General features: G+C 41.5%; 2 protein-coding genes across 7 annotated transcripts in view; one reads left to right on the top strand and one right to left on the bottom strand.

Annotated features, from left to right (window-relative positions):
* Positions 1-3,989: 3,989 nt before the first annotated feature.
* On the top strand, positions 3,990-11,488 carry CCR4 (C-C motif chemokine receptor 4). 5 transcript variants are annotated; one of them, XM_026090297.1, is made up of 4 exons: positions 3,990-4,724; positions 4,811-5,295; positions 8,107-8,377; positions 9,646-11,488. In XM_026090297.1, the coding sequence occupies exon 4, from the start codon at positions 9,660-9,662 to the stop codon at positions 10,728-10,730; it is 1,071 nt and encodes a 356-aa protein (XP_025946082.1). In that variant the 5' UTR covers positions 3,990-4,724; positions 4,811-5,295; positions 8,107-8,377; positions 9,646-9,659; the 3' UTR covers positions 10,731-11,488. The 5 variants fall into 5 exon arrangements, with proteins under 5 accessions (XP_025946082.1, XP_025946085.1, XP_025946083.1 ...); XM_026090300.1 differs by having other exon boundaries at positions 3,990-5,086; positions 8,280-8,377; XM_026090298.1 differs by having other exon boundaries at positions 3,990-5,295; positions 8,280-8,377.
* Positions 11,195-25,997, bottom strand: part of GLB1 (galactosidase beta 1) — a 63,768-nt gene continuing 48,965 nt past the window's right edge. Inside the window, exons 16-18 of one of the 2 annotated variants that reach the window (XR_003257608.1) lie at positions 21,222-21,308; positions 13,853-13,953; positions 11,195-13,419 (exon numbers count right to left, since the gene is read on the bottom strand). The gene's annotated coding sequence lies outside the window, so the exon portion shown is untranslated. Of the gene's footprint in view, positions 13,420-13,852; positions 13,954-18,517; positions 18,637-21,221; positions 21,309-25,997 lie in introns of those variants that run through there. The other variant, XR_003257609.1, reaches the window with a different exon arrangement.

Genomic DNA, 25,997 nt, shown 5'->3' with positions numbered 1-25,997 from the left:
CACTTGCAGAGAGATATACGGATATTGGTATCTTTTTCAGAGTCACTGCTAATCCCACTCATTCAAATATCACATCACAGTCCCAAAATCATAGCATTTATGTTTCCTTGTTTTTAAGCAAACATGGCAGCTTTGAATTCTTTTTGTTGACCTCCTGGGGGTTTTAGTTTGTACAACAAACTTTCAGGATTTTGAAAGAAGCAGATCAGAGCATCATACTGGGCTTGGAAATTGCTCAGTGGTGAAAACTGTAGTTTTCAAAACTGGCATCAGAAGGAGTCGCTATCCAGCTATTTCCTTTGGATTTAGAATTTTCTGGGAGTGGATTCGAAGTTCTGGATCAGTCTTATCTGAAGTTTCAAGGTTATATTTCAGAGAGAAACTCTTTATAAATACWCTGGTTATTAGTTAAGTTCTGTCATTTCCACTTTTTGTCTCTATCACATTGCAAGGTGCCATACTGCCATCTTGCAGGTAATATAAAACCATTGTCCTGGCAGGAGACTGCGTTGCCAAAAAGGGACAAGTCCTACCTATGCAAGTCCCAAGTCCTACTAATCATTAAAGAACATAAGGGAGTTTTTCAAAGAAAAACTCAGTTGGCGGCTTTATTCAGGTCAAATTCTAATTCAAGAAGCTGCCCTCTCTCTACCCATATTTGCTTTTGCAATTCCTAGCTGATAACATCTTTATTCTGCAGTGATTGCCTGAAGTACTGTGCCAAAGGCCATTTACATACCACTCCTGAAATGGCCTCATTTTAGCACTGAATGAAATATTCTCTGTACTAAGGACTTACCCAGCCCTGCTCAAAGGTTTCACTGTTTGCACTTCAATTTATCAAGCTCTAAGCCATCTGGAACTCTAATGAAAACCCGTGACTTCTAAAGTTAGTATTCAGAGATTCAGATCTAGTAATTGAAGCTAAAATTAAGAACAATTTAGAAATATTAAAAGATAGCTTCTGACACTTGTCACATACATACAACTTCTGCTGAGTTCATGCCATTGCTAATAATAAGTTCCTAATTCACTTGGTAATTACTTTAAGAGTTTGGTTTTAAACATAGATGCACCCAAGCCTCAAAACTTGGTTTTTGAAGACTTAATGTTAACACATTGTTTTCAATGTGGGGAAAAAAAATCCACCAACTGCTCCTGCATACTTTTGTTTGTTACATTAATTTTCAATGCACAAATACCAACAGTTATACACTGTATTTACCATTCCTCTCCCTTCAGAAAATACCATAAAATGGCTCCTACTGGACACAGGAAAATGGTTTGCTTGTGAAAAAGAAGTTTGAGGTTTGTATTTACCAAATTCCAACCAGTGATCCTTTGATCTGCAGGAAGCAGCATGCTAACTTTATATCACTGAAGACAGAGTTTTAGTGGATGGGAGAGAACGCAAGCAAGGACTCTAGGAACAGCTTTCTCACTATACGGGGTATTATCCGCTTACCAACTTCAGTTGTAACGGGAGCAGTCTTTTTTCCACCCCAACCAGATTTTAAGTTTCTGATAAGTTGCATGTACTTGTCAGTGCTCCGTATTCAACTCCAGCCCAACAGTCTAGCTACAAACCATTGGGACTGGAACAGAGCTGCATGTCAGGATATGCAGGCAAGTGCCAGAAGCTACAGCTCCCTCAAGAAGTTTGCATTTAGGCCATAAATGCTACTTTTTTTACATTAAAATTAAACCAGCAGCACCACGACACAAAGAAACAGCAGCACAGTTTGTGATGACCAAGATTTGCAGGGTACACTGAAGGGCACTGACGAAGCTAATAAAGCAGAACAGTAGATGGCTCCACACTTCTGCTGACAAGGTAGTTCACTCAAGTGACAGGGAYGTGCTGCTATTTCTATGTGCAATTTCTTTTGCCTGCGACTTTACCAAAACAGCTCCTTATATATAAAAACTGCTTGAAGCCGTAAGCCAAAACTTCAACTATTTTTCAGGGCTCTAAGCAGGTAGAAACAGCGTAGAAGGAAATCGTTTCTCTAAGARGCAGCTGGAGCAGGCTTTTGTATCACCTTCATCTGCAGCTCTTCACCATCCCCTTTGCCCTGGGCAATTGCTGAGCAACACAGACCTCAGCATGGCCATAGCTGGAGCACAAGGAAATGAAGAGCATTCCCCACTGGAATGGCTTCAAGTAACATTTCTAATGGCCTAAAAACACTCAGGGGTGGGGAATCAGGTAAGAGTATACAGGAATTGGTTCTTCGGCATTTCCTAGGGACATCTTGCTGGACCTCATGGTACAGACAGAAGACCTTCACCTTTGCCCAAGAGGAAAAGTGTCTGAGGAGGCTCAAAGCTGAGTTTGTCTGTTTTGCACCACAGTAGTATTAGAGTTGACAAAAACCTGTCTAGGACATGATCTGCTCAGCGGCTTCAGAGCCCACCTCCAGCCACACTTTTCTTAATTTTAGCCCTTCTTCCCCTTGGAGTCCCAATTCAGGAAATGGGTATCCTCATACTGCAGTCAGCTGATTTTTCTAAGGGAATCTTCATTTGAACCATTAAGGATCATCATGATTTGGCCCCTTGTTTGCTTCCTTCTTCTTGGTCCCTTTGCCAGGTCCTCCTCTCCACAGCCTCCTGGTAGCTCAGGTTTCAGGAGGCCACAGTGTAAGTGAAGGACAAAATACAGGCTACCATAAAAATGGTACTGAAAGCACAGGCCAAAGTTTACAAGTTGAGAAAGGTTCAAAAAAAGTGACTGTAGGCAATGGCATACACCTTTTGACACAAGGCTAAAGGCTCCTGGAGCCACGTATTCCAGCATTACCATAACCTCTCACTATCCCTGTAATCGCCCTTGCTCATGCCAGCACCCTCTGCCCTAATCTCATTCCATTCCTTCTGCCCATCCCTAGTGTCACTACTCTCTTTGCATTTCCACCAGGTGGTGCCATTAAACTCTACTTGGCTTTTAAGTCTTTCGTTGTCAAGCAGGACACCACGCTGTAGAGAGCCAAGCAATTGGAGTCACTGATGAACAAGTACACAGTTGATGAACAAGTACAAGCACAAAATTTAATTGCTACATCCTAAAACTGGAAGAAACATCAATTTCTTCCAGTTTTTATTTTATTGGCATGTTGTTATTGAATAATAAGATGTTTAACTACAAGAGGTTTCACCAATGACTCACAAAACACATCAGACTATCTTGTGAATCACAAAGCTGAGAGAGAAGTTCCACTGAAAACCAATAATACTCATTCAGCGCATTTTCTTTGTTCCTATCGCAGTTTTATTTCTGTACCCTGAGTGGTTTCCCCAGCTCCTAAAAAAGAACTGAGTGTTACACATGTTGCCTAACAGCTTGTCTTGAACAGGACTTACAGTGAAATGGCTTTTACTATGTAATAACAGAGTGCCTTGGTCTTAACAAACAGAAAAAAAAACATTACAGAAATTGATAACAGCAATTGTTGGTTCTTTTTCAGTCTTGATCCTGTGCAAGTACTTTGTTTGTTCTTCTACATTTATGTTACAACTGCCATCCTAGGAACATGGCAGGAGAGACTCTGAAGATACCTGTTATATAGATGTTTAGAATAAGGCCAGTCCCTTAACAAGCTTTTGAAGACTACCAACAGACTACCGACTTGAGGGCACTACCACAAAGCAGACTGAAACCATTTATGCCAGAATGCCATCATCCTTTTGTATCTAAATTCATTACAATGTACATTAAACAAACTGGCCTGCAGAGACTCTGCTATTCACTGCTGCCTTGCYTTTTTTTCCTTTGGGGTGACCAGACTCTAAAAGGGACATCATGGTGACAGTTAGGTGAGGGTTGTGAAACTTAAACAAAAAAATTGTATCATCTCAGGTGTCAACTGCTCCTCAGAGTGGAAACAGTGCAAATTTATCATCTTCCTGTACAAACAGTTTGGGAACATTTGATACGTCACTGAATGCTACAAAGAAAGTTCCTTACAGTGTCAGTTCACATTTAAGAATACAACTCATGTTTTTTGCATCAGTGATTTTTATTTTAAGTAAAATTCAGCATAAACAAAGACTGTTTCTGTCATGCTTAAGATTTAAAGTTTCAGTTCTTTTTTATGAGGAGTTCTGAATATAGCAGCTTTGCAAGCACAGCATGTGGAAAGCAAGCAAATTAGGTTGAGAAAAATGACAGCCAGTACCACTTCACAAAATTGCCAGTGGATACAAAAGGCAGAATGGATAGGACTGGACAACTTAAAGAAAAAGAAAGAAAGAAAGAAAGAAAGAAGATATAGGGAACTGCAACTTAACATTGTTGTCATGCAAGGAAAATAGTCATGACTATTTTAGACGTAAATCTTATGCTTGCCAGGACAAACAGCCATCTTAGGCACAGGAAATTTGAATGTTCAAGAAGTTTGCAGGGAAATTATGAATGCACTGGGAAAACAGCGTAGATGGTGGTTGTCTCTACAAATAGGAAATTAATTCACTTCCTTTTTTAGTTCTCTGATCAGACTGCTGCAGTTTTAGTAATGCACAGTAAGTTTGGCATAAATTGAAAACTACCAGGAAGATAACTACACGGCGACTGGGTAGCACAAATACCTTGCTAACAAATAAGGATTGGCACTACAACGATGCAAACTGAGTGATTCAAATTCAACTCAATTGCAAGAGAACTGCACGAGGCCTGATCACGCAAGAAGGGGTTGGCCATCTGATGGAGGAGACTGCTGAGTAAGGTAAACATCTGTGCAACTGTGGCTTTGGCTGTCTGAACCATGTACTTGTCAAAGTACTGATTTTTGCAATACTTCTCTTCCTTCAGTTACTGCCTCTTTCCAGCAACAGCCTCTTCCAGACAAGGACTTCTCTAATAAACACCTCTGAATCATCTACCACCAGCCACTGCTGATATCACAGGGAATAGATCGTGCACTGGCACGTCAACGGCGAGTATCTCTCAGCAACAGGTCCAGCTAGTGGACTAGATAAGCATACCTCTCCAATCATTCCTTTGGCCAGCCTCTTGGGCATCCTGTGAAATAGCAAGTTAATGATAAGGCTTTCCTTAATAAGGGGAAGTGGCTGACATCTTCTCTTGGTGAGAAGCAAGGTTTTCTTGGTCTGGGTTGTTCTGCTTTTTGTTTTTATTAAGTTCCCTTCTGCTGGTTTTAATGTAGCCTCCACTTGCCATATAGAGATTTAGTCTCCTCCCAGCCAGGCTAATCAGTTTTGGTCCACTTCTCTGTAGTGCCATGATTCTCTGTTCATTTGGTCAACGCCACATATCTGATACCAACTAGGCAATAGGTAAGACCTCTTCTTTCTTCTCTTCTTCCCCTGCCAGCCTGTTAGTTTTACAGCAACATCCTCTACATCTCACTGAGATTGCTTCTCCTTTCCTTTTAATGTCACTGTCTTATGTCATTGGGTTAATGGCAAAACATCCCTTTTGTTAATCTCTGCCAGGTTCTTATTCTCTGATTAGGAACTGAAATATTACACCTTGCCACTTTTGAAGGGGACCTCAGAGCTCCCCCATTATGGACTACAGTTATACTTAGTCCTTTTACTCTTCCTTCTCTCTAAGCCATTGAAGACCCTTCACTCACAATACCTCTCATCCATTTTCAGCTTTCTCTAATTTGCTCAGAGACTTTCTTCTTTTTTCAGGCTTTTCTTCTTTTCCTCAGTTTTCCTTACAGGCTCTCCCAGGGACTCTTTCCATTGGCAGGCCATCAGAAGGTGCCTCAGGGTTCATTTTTATCCTTTTGATTTTCATGAACTGGCAGATACTTTTTCTGAAGTTCATACATCCTAAGTTTTCATCATTTCTAGCCATAGTCTCTCTTCTCTTTTTGTGGCTGAACACTCCTCTTTCTGAAGACACACTCTTGCTCAAAGTCTTCTTACGAAGAGGGCACTTCTCATTTGACAATGTAACATGAAACGCACTGATTTAGCAGACTTCTGCAATGCCACTGCTGCTTTACAAGCCACTGTGGTCCAGCCACTCCTCCCTCCTACCACAGCTGCTCCACACAAGGAGCCTTTCCCACCCTATTCCTATGGTGGCAGTAGCCCAGCTTTCCACTCAAGGCAGCGAGCAGATACAGAAAGATGCATTCAGTTGCTTAAGAAGCATTCACGATTTGAGAGTCTTTCCTCCGAGGAAGGACTCTGGGAAAGGAAATATGCCAGATAGGCCCTTTCTTCATGTCATACAAATCGTGTTAATCTGGCATTCATAGTGCTGCATACTTGGTCTCTGGTAACACTCTGACTGAAAAATCAGAAGCATATCTGAAGCGTGGCATATATRTTAAGGACAGGTGGACAGACCTCTAAAGGTTGCTGGTGGTGAGAAATCATCCCTTAACCAAGAAGGGTTCTTATGAGGTAGAAGAGGGACCATATCTGGATGCAATTCTATTCACTGCTTCATCTGGAAATCAACAAAAATCATCACTGATAGAATTCAAAGGAGCCATCCAGGTTGGTGGAGTAGAAAACAATCAGTGGGACGAGACAGATGTGTAAATGCTTGGCCATTTATTGAGGCCAAAGTGTTACAGTGAAACCTAAGGAAGCACAATACCTACAGAGCAGGAGGTGTTTCCTCCTGAAAAGCAGATGCTTAAAGAAATATTTTATGCCATTGTGGGTGAAGAACTGAACTTGTGCCCCTAGTGAAACAACACGTCAAAGAACAGATTAATGAGGCCGTTACATGGACAAAAGAGCAGCAAGAGGAACAGCTTCTAATTTCTGTGAACAGAACTGATGAAACTGGCACCACAGCATTGCCAGCTCATCTGATGTCCACATCTTCAAAGGACTGTTAGCAAACTGAAGAGAAGACATACATGATCTGCAGAAAAATAACCTGCACTGAAGGAACATCTCCCAGTTTAAAAAATCTCCATCTGCGCAGCTTATGGAAGATGACTGAGAAGCTACTTCCTATACAAATATTTTCTTCTGGAGAAACAYGAAAACAGTGGATCTCACATCTCATGTTGTCTTCACATCAAGTCTGGATGCTTTTCTGGAAGAAACACTTCAGCCAAACATAAGTTACTGTGCATAGCAACAATGTCAGAGGCACATAAGATAGCAATGAATAGCATAACTGAATGAAAATCTATGCCTGTGTTCAGAAAAACAGAAGAGGTCAGCCTAGAAGATATATCATCTCTTCTGGACTGAAAATTTATGACTCTTTCTCCCCTTCCAACCATCTCCCACAGCTTTTTTGTTTTTACTTCTCATCATGACTCTTCAGTTTCTTCTGATAACAAGCAAGCAGTCTCCGCTCTTGAGAAATAGCTTTTACTTCCACCTGGCTGGCCTTTCAGGGACATAAACGAGAGCCAGCTCTCTGTTCTCTCCTCCTTGCCAGCTGCTAGCACAGCTCTTCTGCAGTAGGGACTCATAACCATCCCATTTGAATAGCGCATGTCCTCAGTGCACTTCCAAAAGTAACCCCTTCCCCCCTCCTCCCAAGATCCAAAAAGAAACAAACAGGGCCCATCACATTCTCTGGGAAACTCATAGAAAGTGTTGAGCTTCCTACCCTCCCCCCTACCATACTACTCATTATTTGTTATTTTGCAGTGTGACCACTACTACTATCAGTGGTAGGGAGTAGCTTTGCTGTATATAAAACTTGCGACAGGAGACATCCTTCACCAAGCAAAGAGGCAGTGTGAATTAACATGCCTTTATCTGGTTTCTTTGCAAGATAAGCAGGGGTTAGGAAGGTCACAGAAGAATGAATGAAAGGAGACTTCCCTATCCTAAATCTATACAGGTCTTTTCTTCTACAATTACATAGTGTAACTTGCAAAATTAGTTGCCTCATCTAGATGGACTAGAACACACGTCCTGCAAACCAAGTGCTTTTCTCCTCTCTGCTCACTAGAAATGGTCCTTTGTATTTTATTTTTCTGAGTTTAAGATGCCTCATAAAACCCATAAGGAAGAATAAAGTTTCTGGCAAATGAGAGCTACCTAATGACATCTGCTTTTAGAGATTATTGGATAAGATGAAGGTTTTTTGTTTTTTGTTTTTAATCTCAGTAATCAAACTTTCAGTGGAAACTTTGTACCTCCTTACAGATTGAAAGATGCACTTAGTATTTTTTCTGAGTTTAAAGGACCTTCTTGGGTGAGCACTGAGGAGAGTGGCACTTGTGATACAATCTGTAAGGAAGTACAARGTTTCCGTTGAGAAACAGAGCTACCTAGAGACATCTGCTTTTTGCAACTGTTGGATATCACTGTGTCTGTAGCACCTCATTGACCAAGCTACCTGGTGAGAAGCAAGCGATTCTTCATTGTCAGAACAAAGAAGCTTCTTTGCATCAATTGAGACGAAAGGGGGAAAAAGGTAACTTTTATGAAATGCAGTTGCAGAGACAGTTGTGTATCATATACACTCATCATGTGTGTGACTGCAAAGAATTACGTGCTTTTTCATTTACCTTTTGTTGCTCAGATAATTTTTAAAGAAGTTTTCAAAACTTCTGCATAATCAGAAGTGGGTGTATGTGTGTTGTATGYGTACGTGTGTATGTGTTCTGCTTAAAATACTTGAGTAGGATAGCCATTCTGAATCTAAATTAAATTCATATATGTTTGCATGCAGTTATTGTAGAGCTGTCATCTCTAAAAYATTGGTGTAGAACAGTTTTGTCCCTATCTGGTCTCAGTGACTTGTAATTCAGATTAAATTCCTCTCTGTGTGTAATGTAACAGAAACATAGATTGGAAAGGTGTCATGCCTGTGACTACACACAGTAAGGGTCAGGTTAATGATAGCCAATGTTTACTGTTATGTAGCAGCAATATACAGTAGAAAGACAAATAAAGCAATGATACTCACTTTTCCTCTGCTTTCTCCATTCATAAAAATAAAAACAAAAGGGGAAGGACATAACTCACACTTGCAAAAATTCTGATATGCTAGGTTAAAGAATGACACTTGCTCTGATGTGAAGAACAAATATGTGAGCAACATATTTGCGTTGTGTCTATTATATGATCCGGGCAACCTCAAAATAACATCAGTTAAAACTCTGTATCTGTCCATTAGAGAATAGCATACAAATGAAAATGACAAATTCTTGTTATTCATATAGCCCCTGAAGACAGCACTTACTGAAAACTGATGTCACCCTTCAGTAAGCATCATTTCATTAGAAGGAAGGGTCAGATGCATTTTTATTACCACCTTCTTTCAGTGATGTTTGCCTGATTGGAAAAATGGGTGAAAACCTTAACCACTATGAAGAGTGGTTTTGCTTTTTACTTTATTCCACACAGGATTTATCCCTCTCTGATTTGATATATATGGTCTGTATCTTTCCTTCCCATTTGCTTTCCCTTCTACAGCTTGAACAGTGTTCTCAACCTATCACACTTGCACAGGGTTGCAAGGACTGAGTGCATGCATGTTAGGGCTGTATTTTTGCAAGTGTGCATATGCATCCCATAATGCTTAAATATCATTTAAGAACCTGTAATGAAAAGTGTGTTAAAACCGCAAGGCAGTCATTGCTAGTTACATTCTTTTCAACATGATACAAGCTTGTGGAGTAATCATATAGTCTACATGAACTGAAAGTCACTGATGTTTTTATATTCTTTCATTCTCAGGAACTGGAGGAAAAATGAGTTCCTCAAGTACAGAGTCCTTTAAAGCCGAAATCTCAACTTTATATGACTATTACGATAATTATAATGATGCTCCAAAACCATGCAGTAAGGAAGGTGTCAAGAGGTTTGCAGCCTCCTTGCTACCTGTTCTGTATAGCCTCGTATTCCTGATTGGGCTAATGGGAAACATTCTGGTCATTGTGGTCCTGTTCAAATATAAGAGACTGAAGAGCATGACTGACGTGTACCTGCTAAACCTCGCCATCTCAGATTTGCTCTTTGTTTTATCCCTGCCATTCTGGTCTTATTTCACACTGGACCAATGGATTTTTGGAACGGYCTGGTGTAAATTCATTTCATGGATCTATCTGGTTGGGTTTTACAGCGGCATATTTTTTATTATGCTTATGAGCATAGATAGATACTTGGCAATTGTTCGTGCAGTGTTTTCCTTGAAAGCAAGAACTGCCTTCTACGGCCTGATTACTAGCCTTATTGTATGGCTAGTAGCTCTTTCAGCCTCAATTCCTGAACTTGTATTTAGAGAATCTTTTAATGAACAAAATTATACTACCTGCAAGCCAAGATATCCAGGCAATTTCACAACATGGAAACTCTTTTCCACTTTGGAAATCAACATTTTAGGGCTCATAATCCCTTTTATAGTTATGGCATTTTGCTACTCCATGATCATTAAAACATTAGTTCACTGTAGAAATGAGAAAAAGAATAAGGCTGTGAGGATGATCTTTACTGTCATGATTGTGTTTTTCTTCTTTTGGACCCCTTACAACATTGTGATTTTCTTACAATCACTGGAAATTACAGGAGTCATTAGAGGCTGTCAAGTGAGCAGAAGTCTGGACTATGCTTTCCAGGTAACAGAAATCCTAGGCCTTTTTCACTGTTGCCTCAATCCAGTCATCTATTTCTTCATGGGGGAAAAATTCAAGAAGTACCTAAACATGCTCTTTAAGACCTGGCCTGGAGATATTTGCAGATGGTGTGGACTTCACATCACTTACCACACTGAATCTACCAGTTCCTTCCACACACAGTCTACTGGGGACCAAGATGCTCTGTAACGTGTTTCAGACTGACTGCTGAACTCACCAGAAAGCAAACTGACAAAAGCTGAAACTTTAAAAAGCTAAGCAAGTGCACATGCATTTTACGATAAGTTAGTGCCTTATAATAACTTTAGCTTTGATTTCTGCCTCTAGATTTTCTGAATAGAATGACAAAAGATATCCTAGATGTAAAACCTAGGAGATGGACATGCAGTTTTTACCTGCTACAATTACCAGTTACTGCTCAGATGTAATAGCAGCCTCAACTTGCTGCAAAGCACTGTGCTGTGCTTCTTATTTTTCACCAGTTGGCCTGCATGGTAGGGCAGAGGAGAGAGAGCTTCTTGTCATCAGCAAGTGCATTTGGAAAATATCTTTGTTTAGTTAAGGAGAAGGATGGCTATTACCATGGTTTTTTTATTCTGCAATTGATCTGCGGTGAACTTGTTCATTCAAACTCTTAGTAACCTGTTACTGTACCTGCCACTGTTAAATGTTTATCTCAGGGAGAGGATATACCCTCTGTTGTTAAGAAAAAGGACACAAAGCATACTCTTTAGGTGCACAAAGACTCAAAGCCAATGCATTACATTGTGTTATAAATATAGATATATTTTCTCGTAGGTATCCAAGTTGCCATATGTACATATGTGTAGGTATGTATGTAAGCATTTTGAATGACCTCACTGCTGTAATTCAGGATGACCATTCTGTATTTTAATTAACATAGAAAATGTTTAAAATGTTTTTGAATAAAATGTTTTTAAAACTTACTTTCCAGCTTGTATGAATAAATTTGAAATATCTTGGTTATATATTTAAGTGAATGCTCTTCATTTGAAAAGTACTTAGCACCTAGACTCAATTTTCATTCACTGGAGACATACCTCACAAAACAAAAGAAACTAAAAACAGAGATTGTGTAGGAAAGGCCTGTCAATTCAGAAACCAGACAAAGAACAGTAGTATTTGACAACAGAGCAAAAGGCCAAGAGTGTGATGCCGCAGTAGTTTCTCACATGTCTACATGGTATTAATCAGAAGTCTGGAACAGGAAGGGAACTCACACAGCAATACTTAGATCAGTCACAAGGGAATTTTGGCAAAAATATAAAATTTAGGCAAAAATCATTAATGTGGTAGCAGACAAAGTAGAAATTGAAAAACTTCTATTGGAAGATATTTTTGGTATGTCTTTTTTGCTGGACCACAACCACCCAGCAGGAAGACTTTGTTAAACTATCAATAACAAAGTCCCTGCTCAGCATTCAGGGATGGCTACAAATAGCAGCCAAGATGTTCAAATGCGTAACGAAAGGGCTGGAGAAGAAACATAAAAATACTGTAATTCCATTGTTCTGTTCACCCTAAAGAACAAAACATAAATGGAAGCTTGCCTCCACGTGACCTCTCACATGATACAACATACAGATTGAAAATAAAGAACAGCATACACACACATATCTGTCATAATTAATTTGCAGAATGCATTACCATTAGTAGTTCACTGACATTGACATCTTCATGCAAGGATCAGACATTGATGCAGATAATGAGAAAAACTGTTGAAGAAATTACTTGCACTAAGAAAATGGTCTTTCTCCCAAGAAAAAGAATGTTAATTTTTATCATTCAATACATTACAAGCCATTAAATAAATCAGTTAGGAAAACCAGCCACATGGGGTGGGTTAACTCATCAATTGCCTATTTTGAAAAGGAAGAGCAAGGCAAATTGCAAGYGTCAGGTGCTGGAAAGTGTCCCAGATGTCACTAAGCCTGACAACACGTCCCTGCCAAGCCAGCACGGCATTTCTTCTCACAGATATGACACTGATGGAGCAGGCATTATGAATTACTAAGCTATCCATCATTTAAGCACTTGGAAGCAAGAAAACACTCTGCCGTTATTTTCTCTTGGTCACACTCTGCAATGCCTCTAGTCAGTAACAATAAACAGGCCCTTTGGAAAGAACTGGAACTGATGAAAGACCTTGCTTATTGCCTGGGAAAGTGCTGCTGGTGCTGGTGTGATGGCGACTAGCATAAATGTTGGTCAGCAAGCAAAAAGTAAGCTGTAGGCTATTCATAACTCCTCGGTAAGAAAGGTTTGGGGCTAAGAGCAGCCCCAAGGAATGGCACCAAGGCCCTCAGCAACTCAGAGGCTGGTCCAGCTCCGGGCACACACCCTGCGGCAGGGGAGGACGCTGAATCCACTCATGTGTGGAATTAATGGGCCGCACCCAGCAGGCAGTGCAACATTGCTTTAAATGGAGCTAGCGTAAAGCCCCTTTTCCTCACAAAGCTAACAGACACTTCTAGTCGCCACTCCACTCACACCCTGTGCATATGTGCACTTGGTGCAGAGTGCCCGATGCAGCCAGAGATCTCCTTTGGGTGCATGTTATCCTGATTTCTCTGCCCAGTGAACCTCTCCCAGTTCTCCTAGTAACACTCACAGGTACTCARCAAGGGTGCGGGGCGAGCAACTGAGCTGAAAGTTGTGCTCAGGGCAGGTTTGCTCCATCTGGTGCAAGGGGGAGCTCACCATTCAGTGGTGGGCTCAGGAATCCACGTTCTGCGACTGGGGTGCACCAAGCCTGGATGGTTTTCTTCTTTCTGTCACCCTGAACAAACCCCTCCTCCTCCAAACACTGACCTAGAGTGGACAATGTCACTCCTCTTTTGAAACATGGCTTTGAAATCTGCTGATGAAAAAGGACAAGGTAAGAGAATATTATTAAAGATAGACAAAAATAACGCAGGGATTTTCAAAATGTCACTTGACCAAAGGTGCCATTTTAGCTGAACAAGAGTTTTCAAGCAATGAATGACTATATGTACAGACCTATTGAACCATGAAAGAGGACAGATAGACATTTGAGTGAAGCAAAGTTGAGTCATTCCTAAACCCACATTTTTACATCAGGGTTCCACAGAAGGCCAGTCAGTGTCCTCCATTCAGTTGCTCTAATCCATCACAGAAAAGTTGGGGGGGGGGGGGGAGAGAAAATCAGCTCAGTGATGTCAAAAAAAAATCATCATGAAAAAGTGAAAAAAAGTTCATTGGTTTGTTTTCACATGGCACTTAGGCCACTRCAGTCCCTCCCTCAACATGAGGCTGAATTAGACACCTACCTGCTACTCGAGAGTGTAGCTTCATCCCTTTGACTGTGCAGAGGAGGCACCATGGCAGCCAGCCTGTCCCCAACCCACTCCTCTCAAGTTGAGAGCCAGCCCTGGAAAGAGAGTAACAAATCGCTGTTCTCCTTTCTACACTATTACTAGTTGCCACTATCCCAGCAACAGGTCTAAACACTTGGCCTGATGGAGACAGCAATTCAATGGGCACTGCAGTGCTCCTGTGTTGCGAGGAAGCTTTGAGTCTTAAAACTGTCGGCAGGAACCCACATTCATGCCTTTTCCTCTAGGAAGTTTTCCCTGTTTTATCCAGCATCTCTCTCTTAACATTGCCAGATACCAGCTCGTCAACTGCCATCTCTTACACAAATAGCTCCATTTGATTTGATTTGTAGCTAGAAATCAAAGGCCATTCAGTAATGTCAGTCAAAATGATCGCTAAAATGGTGCTTAAAGAAATGCCTTTGGAGAGCATTTCACTACAGCAAGCACAAAAGAAGCTTTTAAGTAGAAGACTGGAAGYGAATGCTCAATATGACTATGGTGAGATTTCCACATTCACACAGCTGATAAGGGCATTCAAAGGCAATATAGTGCTGGTCATACCTGCAGTAATCTTACTCTAACACAGCGATGGTGGACCAAGTGTCACAGTCAGTAATGGAAAAAACACTCCTAAAGGAGCAGGCACTGTTGATGAGTAGACACCAAATCAGATGCTCCTGRGATGATTTTCTTTTTTAGTCATTCAACAGCAAGCTCCATCAGAAAAACAAACAAAACCCTATCTTATGAACCAGTCAGTGACTCAAAGACAACTTGCACAGAAATGAGGCTCAAAAGTGGAAAAGCCTCTTGCCTGTTCCATACCAGGAAGATCCAGAGTCCCCTGCCAACCCCTTGACCGAGTTCTGGCATGATGGAAGAACACTGCTGCTTTCTTTCCCCTAACATATCTCTTCACACCTCCCTCATGTGTCCCGCTCAAAGCAAGATTGCTCATAGGCCATGATCAGGGTCACTGATCAAAGGCTTTTSTCTTCATTTATTCCTGATACTCCTTTGAACTCTCAGAAATAATAACATGCATGTGATCTCTCTGCTGAAGAGAGTAATGCCTTCTCTTATGCATCACTAGCCCACTAGCCCCATGACCCTTTTTTTTTTTTTTCCTTTAAGAGTCCCCATTTTATAGCTAGGGGACTTGAGGCATAGAGCAAGAGCTCAGATGTTAAGAAAATGATGTGCATTTTCAAAAGAAATTCAGGACCTTCCCAGTTCTCCTTGGGAAAGGKTCACATTTCAACCTGGAGACAGGGACCCCAGATCTGAGCTACTCACACTGCCCTTTCCAGTAGCCAAATCTGAGATGCCCCAGCCAGGAAAGTCCCAATCTGGATCCAGATTCTGCAGGTAGGGCCACATCACTAACGTGAAGGGTATCTGGCAATAAACAGTTGAAGGTGCCTAGCTAATGCCATCTTCCAATAAAAGCTGCTCTTCACTGGTGCAGCAGGTATTGTTTGTCTTCAAACATTGGACAGTAAGGATTCTTATCTATAGATGACTGAAAGAGAAAGCATTTCATCCTCCGTGTAAGCACAGCCYAAATATATGATTGATTAACCCAAATATATGATTGATATCATACTCCTTTAAGTGTTTTTTGTGTTTTTTTTTTTTTAATTTCAAGACATCTTGAAAGGTTTTCTGAATTTTAGTTTCTTGCTTCTGAGTAATAGCATGCATTCAGTATATACAGTTCAGTAGCAGCACACTGCAAGCTTTTCATGGTTTCAGGTGCTGCAAAACAAAAATTTCCATAGAATTGACTTTTTTTTTTTAAATTTCCAGCAAGATGCTTGTTTCCTTGCTTTTACTTTCAATGACTACAGCAAGTTGTCAAGAATCTGATCTGCAAGAAGCTGATGTGAGTGTATGAAACCCTCATGAAAGGCATTCTCAGTGCTACTAGCACCTTGTAAGACAGCAAGGACTGAATGAAGGTTGACTTTACCAGATCTGCTCTTTTGCAAGCAGCTGAATTGGAAGTTGACAGCAACACCAGTTGCACATCTCTTTATGAAAGCATATGTGTCTCTTTTGCATGTAGACTTGGCACTCCTCAAACTGTCTCCACAGAAATACTGTGGTTGGGGCAGGTAGGTTGAGGAGAGGGTCTCTCCCCTACTTTTAACCAGTCTCAGTCCCACATACATAGAAAGAGCAGTACCAGCTAGTAGGTACAAAAGCACCTTAATCAAAGTAAAGAAAGACCACACTAGATCTCTGTACTTGCTCATAACTGGTAAACTGAAATTTGACCACAAGTAAGACCATGACCGCAGACTGAGTGACTTGTCTTTTCCGCTACCAAAGTATGCGTGAAAGGAGTAAAGAACATGTAGAGAAGAGAGAGAGAGAAAGAGAGAGAACAGCTTTCCTTTTTACTTATGCACTTCAATTCCTTGTTGCTTTTTCATGAGGACCAGGAATGGCAACAAAATAAGGCTGGCTGGTTGGAAGGACCAACAACGTTGTCTGCTGGCACCGCAGCATCACTGTTGAGAAGCTGCAGAACAAAGGCCTGCCCTTGCTATCAGCAAATCTTGTTTGTGCTTCTAGAATAGCGAAATTCATAGCACGAGGCAAGTGGACAAGAAACCTGCAACTCTACAGACATGGGGCTAAAGAGTTTACAAAGGGAAAGAAAAAGGAAGTACGGATGTAGGCTGGCTGTCCTCTCCTCAGTTCTGCTTCACCGACCTACCCTTACACAACGCAGGTCAGTACTCACTTCTTTTCAACAGAAATGTTAGGGAACTACCAAAACCCCCCATGGGGAAACTGGCTCCCATCTTGCCCTCTTGCTTTTCACATGAATGCTTACACCACCAGCCTCCTCTCCCACAGTCACCTGCAGTTAAGGATAAATCCGTTCACTTCCTCGCCAGCCTAAGCTCATGTTCGCTGCAAGCAGAGCTCACACAAACGGGATGTCAATGTTGTGACTGTACTAACAGAATATTTTGTTTTGGAAAGGGCAGTTTCATGACAATCTGAACACCAGAAAGAACAGACTTCTGATGACAGCTGCATGGGCTAATGATCAACACCTTTTAATCTGATGCTGTTATTTTGATTTTGTTTCAGCTTCAGATTAAAGCTACTTTATAGYAAGTGCAGCCTATTTTTCAGCATTACTCAAATCAAATGTTTCATTATTACTGCTCTGAATTCTTATTCAAATTTCATTCTGATGGGGGGAAATAATTTCAAAGTTCCTTGTGGACCAAAATTTGTGGAAAGAACTATTGGATTTGTCTTGTTTAACAGATCATTATTTGTTAACAATTACAGTGGAATAAACCTACAGCATAGCTCAATCAGTAGCTTGTTCTATATACCTATAGGAATGTCCCAAAATTAAGAAAAAAAAAAACAGCATTAAGAAAAAAAATTTCAGTAAAGTGATGGATGTTACAGTGGAAGACTACCAGAGAGTAAAGGAAGGTTTTTTTGTTGTGTGTTTTTTTTTTTAACCAAACACTACCAACTTCTTTCAAATGAATTTGCTTAACAAATGAACTTTTCTTGTTTCTACACTGTAAAAAACTAAACTGATTTACAGACTCCATAAAAATTAGACCGTGAGTGTGAAATTAAAACAATCAAGCCTTGAATTAGCATCTATGAAAGGTCAGTCATTAAGGGATAATTATTTAACAATTTATCCCACTGTCTTAGAAAGCAAGGCAAGAGGTGTTTCAGCACTAGGTATCTGAGATACTGTCTCATTTTTCTTTGCATGATTTTTTTTTTCAATTCCAGGAAAGGGTTTGTACAGATTGATGGCAACTACTAGCTACATCATAAACAAGAAAAAAACCTTTTTTTGTAAAGTAATTCACAACAGAAAGCTCAATCATATGATATGACTGAATGTGGCTTGTATTTTCAAGAAGGCACATGCCARTATCTATGCCCAGTTCCTTAACTGTCATGCCAATACATACCACTGGGTATGTGCAGGGTTCCTCGTTCCTGGAAAAAAAGTGAAGAGAACTCTAGAAATGACAATTATTTGTACAGAATTAGCTGTAGAAAAGCTGATACTCACTTATAGCAGAGCAAATAGGTAGCTTGTACCAATGTTTATTTTAGTTAGTGGCACCTCCTAACAAAATCTGTCATGTTTTCCAGACATGAGGCCACAAGTTCGCACAAAGTTACTGCTCTGCGGGAAGGAAACCAACCCAGAACAAAACACAATAAAAAATCAGTGAGATTCTTCAAGGCAAAAGCCACATCTCCCTAATCAGTAAATGACACAAGCTTAGATGTGTTTATTCCAGCAAGAGCAGCAGCTGCGTCCGCAGCACCTGAGAGCTCGTGCAGACCTCTCAGCCAGACGTGCCCTTCTGAGAGGGCCACTCCGCTGAAAGAAAGGGCACTGCTTCATCGTGACAGCAAACGCGCAGAGTCCCAAGCAGACAAACCGTGAGGCACCGGGGCAGAACACAGCTGGGCCCTGCTGTGTTCGTGTGGACAGTGCTTGTGCTTGGGGCGGGGGGAAAAAAAAGAAAAAAAAACAAAGTTTTTTTTACCTGCAGCTTGCTTGGTAGCCACAAGTTAAACTGCTTCCGCTCTCTGCGCTGGCTTCCCCAGCATATCGGGCTGCAAACTTCAGCTGGGCAGAAGTAGCCCAAGCAAGTCAGTCGCTACCTGACAGAGTTGATATGCCCAAAAGAGATTGCAGCACCCTTATTCTTCACCTCTCTCTGTAAAAAAAGTGCTTTTTAAACATCTGTTCTCAGCCTTGCCAGGGGCTTCAGTCAATTTACCCTTGCATCTGTTACACGGGCAAAAAGACTGTGCCCTCTTTTGTAAAACACGGCATTTTGCAGGTGAAAAGTACTACATTAAAGCTAAGTATTTGTTATTATAGAGACAGAAATCTGTGTATTCATTGCTAGACGTCTTGCCTTGTCTCAAGATATCAAGAACCATGCACACTCTTATTAATGGCCCAAGACATTTCGTCTCCTGTTAGATGTCTCCAAAGAAGATGAAAACAACTTCATCATTATTCTAAAACAGCTGGGGGGGGGGGGTTTGAGCAATTTCTTCTTAACATTTCTCAGTCAATAGGTGATTGCTGTCCTTACTTATGAAGGTTTTCACACAAAATACTCACTCCTATTAAACTTGCTTGCAAGCTTTACTTCACATTTTGACATTTATAATCAGTAGGGGGTTTTACCAATTTGCATGCACACACTAAAACAGGTAGCAGGAAAAAACTAAGTACTTCATAAGAACAGGAACATTCTTTCCAAGTCAAACCAATATCAAATTTTTGCTATCAAAAGCCATCAAGACTGACAATGAGTGAGTAAGCCCCAAAACCAAAAAACACTCTGGAGCAAGCAACCAAGGTTGTTAAAAGAGAGCTGATACTTTTATATCATCTTGACTGCTGTACACCATTAGGGCTTGGGTGTTTTTTTTTTTTGTTTTTTTTTTTTGCAGACTGAGTCATGGCAATAGAGCAGCTCGCAGTTGAATCAGCAATCAAAGCTGAGTCTCTTCCACAGAAGAGAGGCTAAAAGCATTGAAATTCCACCTCAACTTAGTAAGAAAAAGCAGCCTTCACCTGAAAGTTTCAGGGGCTGAAACTTAGAAAGGGATGATCTGCTATGCTCACCTTCAAAAGACAATACATGGCTAAGTGGACCTTAGTCAAACTCAGTACCATTACTCCTATGTAAAAAATACACTTTTAATAAAGGTGAAAAAGAAAATAAACAACAACAAAGTGAGCTCCCTGAGCTGTGTTTTATTTATTTATTTATTTATTTTTCAAATTATGACTGAAGTGCAAAAAGTATTCCCACTCTGCTGTGCCCATGGTGCAGACCCCTGACCAAGCTCATCACGCAGAGACAGGGGGGAACAGTCAGACTCCCTGAGCGTTCTTTCACCCACCTAGCAAGACAAGTACAGCAGTGCGGTTGTATTTCTGAAGATGACACTTGCTCACTAGAAACTGGAGTGAAACTAAACCTGGCATCATCTAGTCTTATTATTTTGTGAACAACTGAAAACATATGATGCATTTCAAAAAGTCAGAAAAAAAGCATGGTTCCTGCTCTGAAATTGCCAGAGCAAAATGCAAGCCAAGACAAAAACAAGCAGTTGGGCAGCAAGCAACAGCAGAGCTAAGAGTGTTCACAGCCTTGTGGTCAGGCTCATTTTTCTTAGGATTTGGATATATTTTCCCCACTCGGTACATCTTGCCTGGGAAGCTTAACCTTCATACCAGCTCAACTCCTTTCTTTCATTTCGAATTTTCCACTTGCAGCTATGAAAATATGAAAGCTACAGAGCTCAGCAGCATCCACCCTCCTCACTGCAGTGAGATGCAAGGCCGCACCCTGCAGCTGGTTGATGGTGGTGGGAGGCAGCAAGAGAGATATCTTTCTTTCACCTCCCTACTGTCAACCTAGGCTGGTTTTGAGCTGCTGGGGTTTGAAAAAAGGAAAAGAATCTAAAAATCATTACTACCTTCCTGATACACTATTGTGCTTGCCCTTCTGTCTTCACAAGGCTTCTTATCCGGATCGTATTTTGAAACCCTGAATACTCTTGTTCACTTGTATCTCCGTAGCATCTAAGCACCCCCATCAGCACTGTTCCTATTGGTATGGTACAAACTGGAAACAAACTAAATGTAAGTCAAATATGCTACTATTGTGATCTCATTTCAGTGATTTTAGCACAGCCTGGGTTTTTTTTTAGAATTGGGGAAAAAGAAAAAAGCCATTTGGGTGACTGAGGCATAGCTAGCTGGTATTCTTGTACTTGAACTACTGGCACCTTCTATCCAAGTTGCCTTTACTTCCTAGGCTGGGTGACCAAGCTTAGTTTTGTTTGTTGGCTTTTTCCCTCTTCTCAGTAAAAGGAGCCCAACAGGAGCCCAAAATTTGGCTAATATGAAAGCAGAGGGCAGTTGGTGTCAGACAGTTAAACTCAGAAAGGATCCATAGAAGCAACAGGCTTTCTTCAGCACAACTCTGAAGCTTTTGAGTCAAACCAAAAGAACCAGAGAGGTTAGGTTTAAACAAGTAAACAAAGAGCTCCTTCAGCAGACGCCAACCAGACTCAGTGCTTTAAAAAAAGTCATCTCTGCAGGTGTCTACGTTTGGCTGTAGTTCACAGACTCACACTACTTTAACTTAGGCTTTTGAGGTAGACACTGCTCTGGATCAAAAAGACAGGAAGAGCAACATAGGAATGCACCATGGCAGAAATCTTCAGAGGAAGTTTCACCGCTAGGAGAAAATTTGCAGAAAATAATACTAACCTCTCACGAGTTCAGCATAGGTACTCAGGTTTTTCAGAACACCGGATCCACCACCTATTCATGATTAAGGCAAACCACATCCTAAAACTGAGAAGAAAGAAAAAGTCAGAAAGCTTGAAAAAGGTTATGTAGAGTGTGTGCAGGGTCCAGACCCATCTCTTGGAGCCAACAGTCTTCTGGGAAACCTCACTGGTACATCAGAGTATTTTCAGCGTCCAGAAATAAGATTGAACCTGAAGAAGGTGCAGGGGGCAACAGAGAAGTGTAAATGTAAATTTTCTTTCTGCAAAACTTCTTATCTCATAAATGTCTGCTGTGGAAACAGCAACTACATTTTCAGGGAGCCACAGGAGGAAGACTGCTGTCCAAAGCTCAGTGACCCAGCAAGCAAAGGACAGGGCATGAGGAGCGTTAAGAGTGAGCTGCTAGCTGCTGCTTCTCCCTCGACTCAACAAGTCTGCCTACACTTAAGAAAGCCCCTTCATTCACAGTGCAGGAACAAATACAGATCCTGCATGCTCGCTACACATAATCCATCACCTTTTGAAAGGCAAATGCTTTTGAGAGCAGAACTCCGCAACTAGGAAAGACTTTTGCTTAAATTCAGACTAGACACCAGGAAAGAGCAATTGCTCCCTACACCCTATCAAGATTTGTGGAACTCATGAAAAGGAATCTGCAAATGGGATTCGGAAGAAAGGAGAGAAGCATAAGCAAGCTGTACGCAAAGGGATTTTTGGCCAACTTGCAAACTAAAAATGGATAGGAGGAAGGGGTGGAGATCATTTTCACTTCAGAGAATAGATTGAAGGAAATTCTCTGGGTTCCTCTCCAAATAAGACTTCTCTAATACAAGAGGAAGAACCAGAGACTCCAGGAAGAATGAAACAGAAGAAGCATTTCTTCACTGAAGCATTACAGGGATGACCCACATTTGCTAGGCACTTCCCTGCAGTGTGCTCAGATCTGTGCTCTGGCCCACAGCAGCAGACAACATTGTGAAAATTCTCCTTTAACATAGAGTGGGTGTGTGAGCCCTACAGAACATTTAATATATATACACACACACAAAAAAATAGTGAAGATGTAAGCCCTGCAGAAAGACTGAGTTAAAAGAAAAAAAAAAAAAAAAAGATGCATACACTGTAAAGGAAATCAACTGAAAAATCCTTTCAAACCACAGATACTGCCTGTATTTTCCTACTGGCTTATGCACCAGTATCCACCAGACCCACTCCACTTCACAAAGGCCAGTTCTGTGGGAGAGTCTCACACTCAACCCTGAAGTAACTTACCCAGTTCCCTTTGGGGGTAATTTTTGCTCTTGCCTACAAAAGAAAAGTAGGTTAAATGACTGACATGCAACTGCAAACATGTTACCGAAGTGCAAGATCATATCAAGATGTTTGCACAGTCTGCTACGAATGCACGCTGGGGAGTTTTATGATCAAGACCACATTTCCCGTTACAACATTATGGAGTACGATTTAAAAGTGGGACCTTACTGGGACCTGGACTTTTGGCTCCTGTGTGCACTTGGCTGCTGAAGGACAGGTATATGCAGTAAGGCCCAAGACAGGAATTCTTAAATAAATCCCCGATTCCTTGGCCCCACAGACATGTATCCTCCGTGAAGGAGATTGAATTACCAAGGACCTGAAACTATCACCAGTTCTGCAAAGCCTCCCTGTAGGTACCACACTCCTTCCAGATTTCCCCTAAAGCTGGGGGCTCTGGTTCACTACTCCCCCCCTTGGTAATAAGATAAACAACAAAAAATATTCTGAAAAGGGATTTTTCACTTTATTCAGCAAAAGCAGGACAACGATCCCTCTGATTCCTTTTCCAACATTTTCTTCCATTCAGTCCTTTGCATTGAGTCCCAAGATCATCTCTTCTTGCCCAGTTTTGTCTTATTGAAGGAGAATCATTAAAGCAGACCCCATTCTTCTTTAGCTTCCAGTTCCCTTCATCATGTGATCCTTCTACCAGGATCGTGAGGCTGGCTACCACACTTTTAAGTCCAGGCCTGCAAAACAGCTTTCTTGCAACTCRGTCATGCTTTTCAGAAAACGCTGTTGCAACACCTGGACCAGGTCATTCAGGAGGATATACCTGCCTTTCACATCCTTGCTGAATCTTCTTTATGTTGCTCTGCACCTTTTAATCCTTGTATAAATCCAGCCCTTCATGGAGATAAGAAAATAGAAGGCCCAGAACAATCTCACAGCACAAAGAGGTGCTTCATGTTGGCTGTGGACAGTAAAAGTGATAACGGGCTTATATATAGCAATAGCTATTAACAAATTTTCTAACCATAAAACACTAGAACAGCTCGACTAGGATCTGCTTTACAAGTTTGGAAGAACAGGTCAGATAAAAACGCTGGGAATACTCCATGTTCAGGTGATGCTGGCTTAGGGCAGAGAGGCTTACAACTAGATCATCTCTCACAAACCTTTCTCCTTGTATTATCTGTTAAAATGGTGTTTGCAGACTGACAAAGATTCATACAAAAAACAGACTAAAGAGAAAATGTGGGGACTGTACGTCAGTCTTCAATGCTTCCTCTGGGAGGCTATGCTAGAGCATTTACAAGCAGAAAAGGGAAGAAGATGAGGAGTGACTGCAAAGCCATGCAACCAAACACCAAACACCAGTTTCCTGTTGGTAAAGAGATAACAATGCCCAGTAAAGAACCAAGTTGCTGTCAGAGGTTCAGGTTAGGATCTGTCAGCACTGCAAGCAATTTGCTTGTATCTGTATCCATTGCTGGGAAGAGGTGTGAGGAAATTTTGCTGGTAAGACTGAGCTTCCTAGGACAAAGGTTGGAAAGTCTGTTGTCCCCAGTGATTTTGATATATCCTAAATTAAAATACAAGGAGACTGCAATCATCTAGCTAGTTACCTGACTCTATCAAAGTGACCAAGCCCACCCAAGACGGAGGGTAGATGCCTTCCCCTTGCACTCTAAACTCAGTGCATATGAAGAGATGGAGAGCAGGGAGCTAGGGAAAGCCACCTTGCACAGAATTACAGAGGGCCCAGAGAGGCTAGAGAGGTGTGGACAAGGCCAAGTCTCATCCTCATGATGCAGGGACTCCCATGTTTTGGTTATCACCCAAGATGATAATTATATTATGAACAAAAGGGAAAGACAGCAGTCTCACCCCTACATTAAGAATACAACCATACTGTGCACACTGTTCACCAGTTCAGATTCACCTACTTGCTCATTCATCCCAAGCAATTACATCTAAAAGGCCTTCACTCCTGCATAGGCATGATTACAGTTTAAGTTTACAAACCACTGCAGGACTGGAAGAGTATCTGTGCTAAGCCAAGCCCCCTACCTCCGCACTCTGCAGGCAGATTCCAACAGCATTCCCACACACAACTGCACAGACCACACTTGCTTTCTGCCTGTGATCAGTGTAAAATTTCCATTTCTCCTCACAGACCAATTCTGACTCCTAAGACCAGGTTTGCACGGCTCCATCAAAAGCAGAGAACGCTGTGCCCATTATTTAGCTACTGTGCCAGTGAAGCACCTGCAAATTCCCAAGGACAGGCAGGAGGGAGCATTTGAGGAGCCACAATTACAGTATCAGAAACATTGCCTCCTGCCATGCCTCCAGGGCACAGCTGGCTCCGCTGGACAGCCCATACAGCCAGGCTTCAGTATCTGGAGCAGATCACACAGCTGCAGTGTAGACATGAACCAGGGATCTGGCAACATATTCACTCCACATCCTTCAGAAACAACTTGGAACTAGACTGGCTGGTGCCTTGACCACTGAGTCTGCTAACTCCCCTAAGCCACTCTTCCACTATGCATTTGGCCCCCTATCAAAAAATTTCATTTCTGATTTCATTGCCACCTCCAGGACAGCCAATAAAAACCTCATTAGAGGATAGGTCAAAATAACTGACTGACTTGAGACTGCAAAGGAGCAAATGTGAAGCTGTCCTATTTTGTATCACATACTAAATCCCAGGAGGACCGCACACCATGGCTAGGAAATCTGGATAAGTCCCAATCACGCAGTAGCAGCAACGGTGCAGGCACAGGGAGCCAGCATGTGACATGTGCAGGGCAGCACATCCCCCTGCTGCAGCTACAGCCACATCCTTGAGTAAAGAAATAGTAAGCGGCTCCCACAACACGCTCTAGTGATGTGCTCCGAAAGCCTGCTGTCACAGAGATCTCCCCTCTGCCCACTCAAATATTTATAAATACTGTGCCACTTGGCAACCTCCAGCAGTGTCTTCCTGTGGGCAGATCAAGCCTAGGAATAAGGGCCCCAACTTTCGGTTCCTCTCTGTAGGCAACAGATCACTTCAGACAGCAGTGAATAGGCAGGTATGTTAGCTAAACTATCTAGAGTCCTACTTGAAAAAAAAAAGTTAAACCTTTTTCCGTGTTGTTCTTAGCATCATTTCCATCCAGAAGGATGTTTGCAATCCTTGATGCAAAGTCTTTGTGCTTCTAAGACTGCAGATACAGCAAAAAGCGAGGTGTCACAGACTGCATTATGTTTTCAGCGAGTACAATGTAAAAGCAAATGAAGTGAGAATAAGAGCTACAAGTTGATCTTCTTTTCCACTCCTCTTGTAGCCCTAACTGCCAGAAAAATAAAAATACTCCTGGCTGTTAAAGTACTGAACTGTTGTAGGAATAATATCTAAATAGTACTGTCATTCTGCATACTTAAAGCCACAAAACCCACAACCGGTATGAAACTAATTCTGTTCCATTCCTTACTTTCAAGACCT

This window comes from Apteryx rowi, unplaced genomic scaffold (assembly GCF_003343035.1).
Source record: "Apteryx rowi isolate R43461 unplaced genomic scaffold, aptRow1 scaffold_856, whole genome shotgun sequence".
Lineage (NCBI taxonomy): Eukaryota > Metazoa > Chordata > Aves > Apterygiformes > Apterygidae > Apteryx > Apteryx rowi.
Note: the sequence above shows the minus strand (reverse complement) of the source record. Positions and strands in the feature narration are given on the sequence as shown.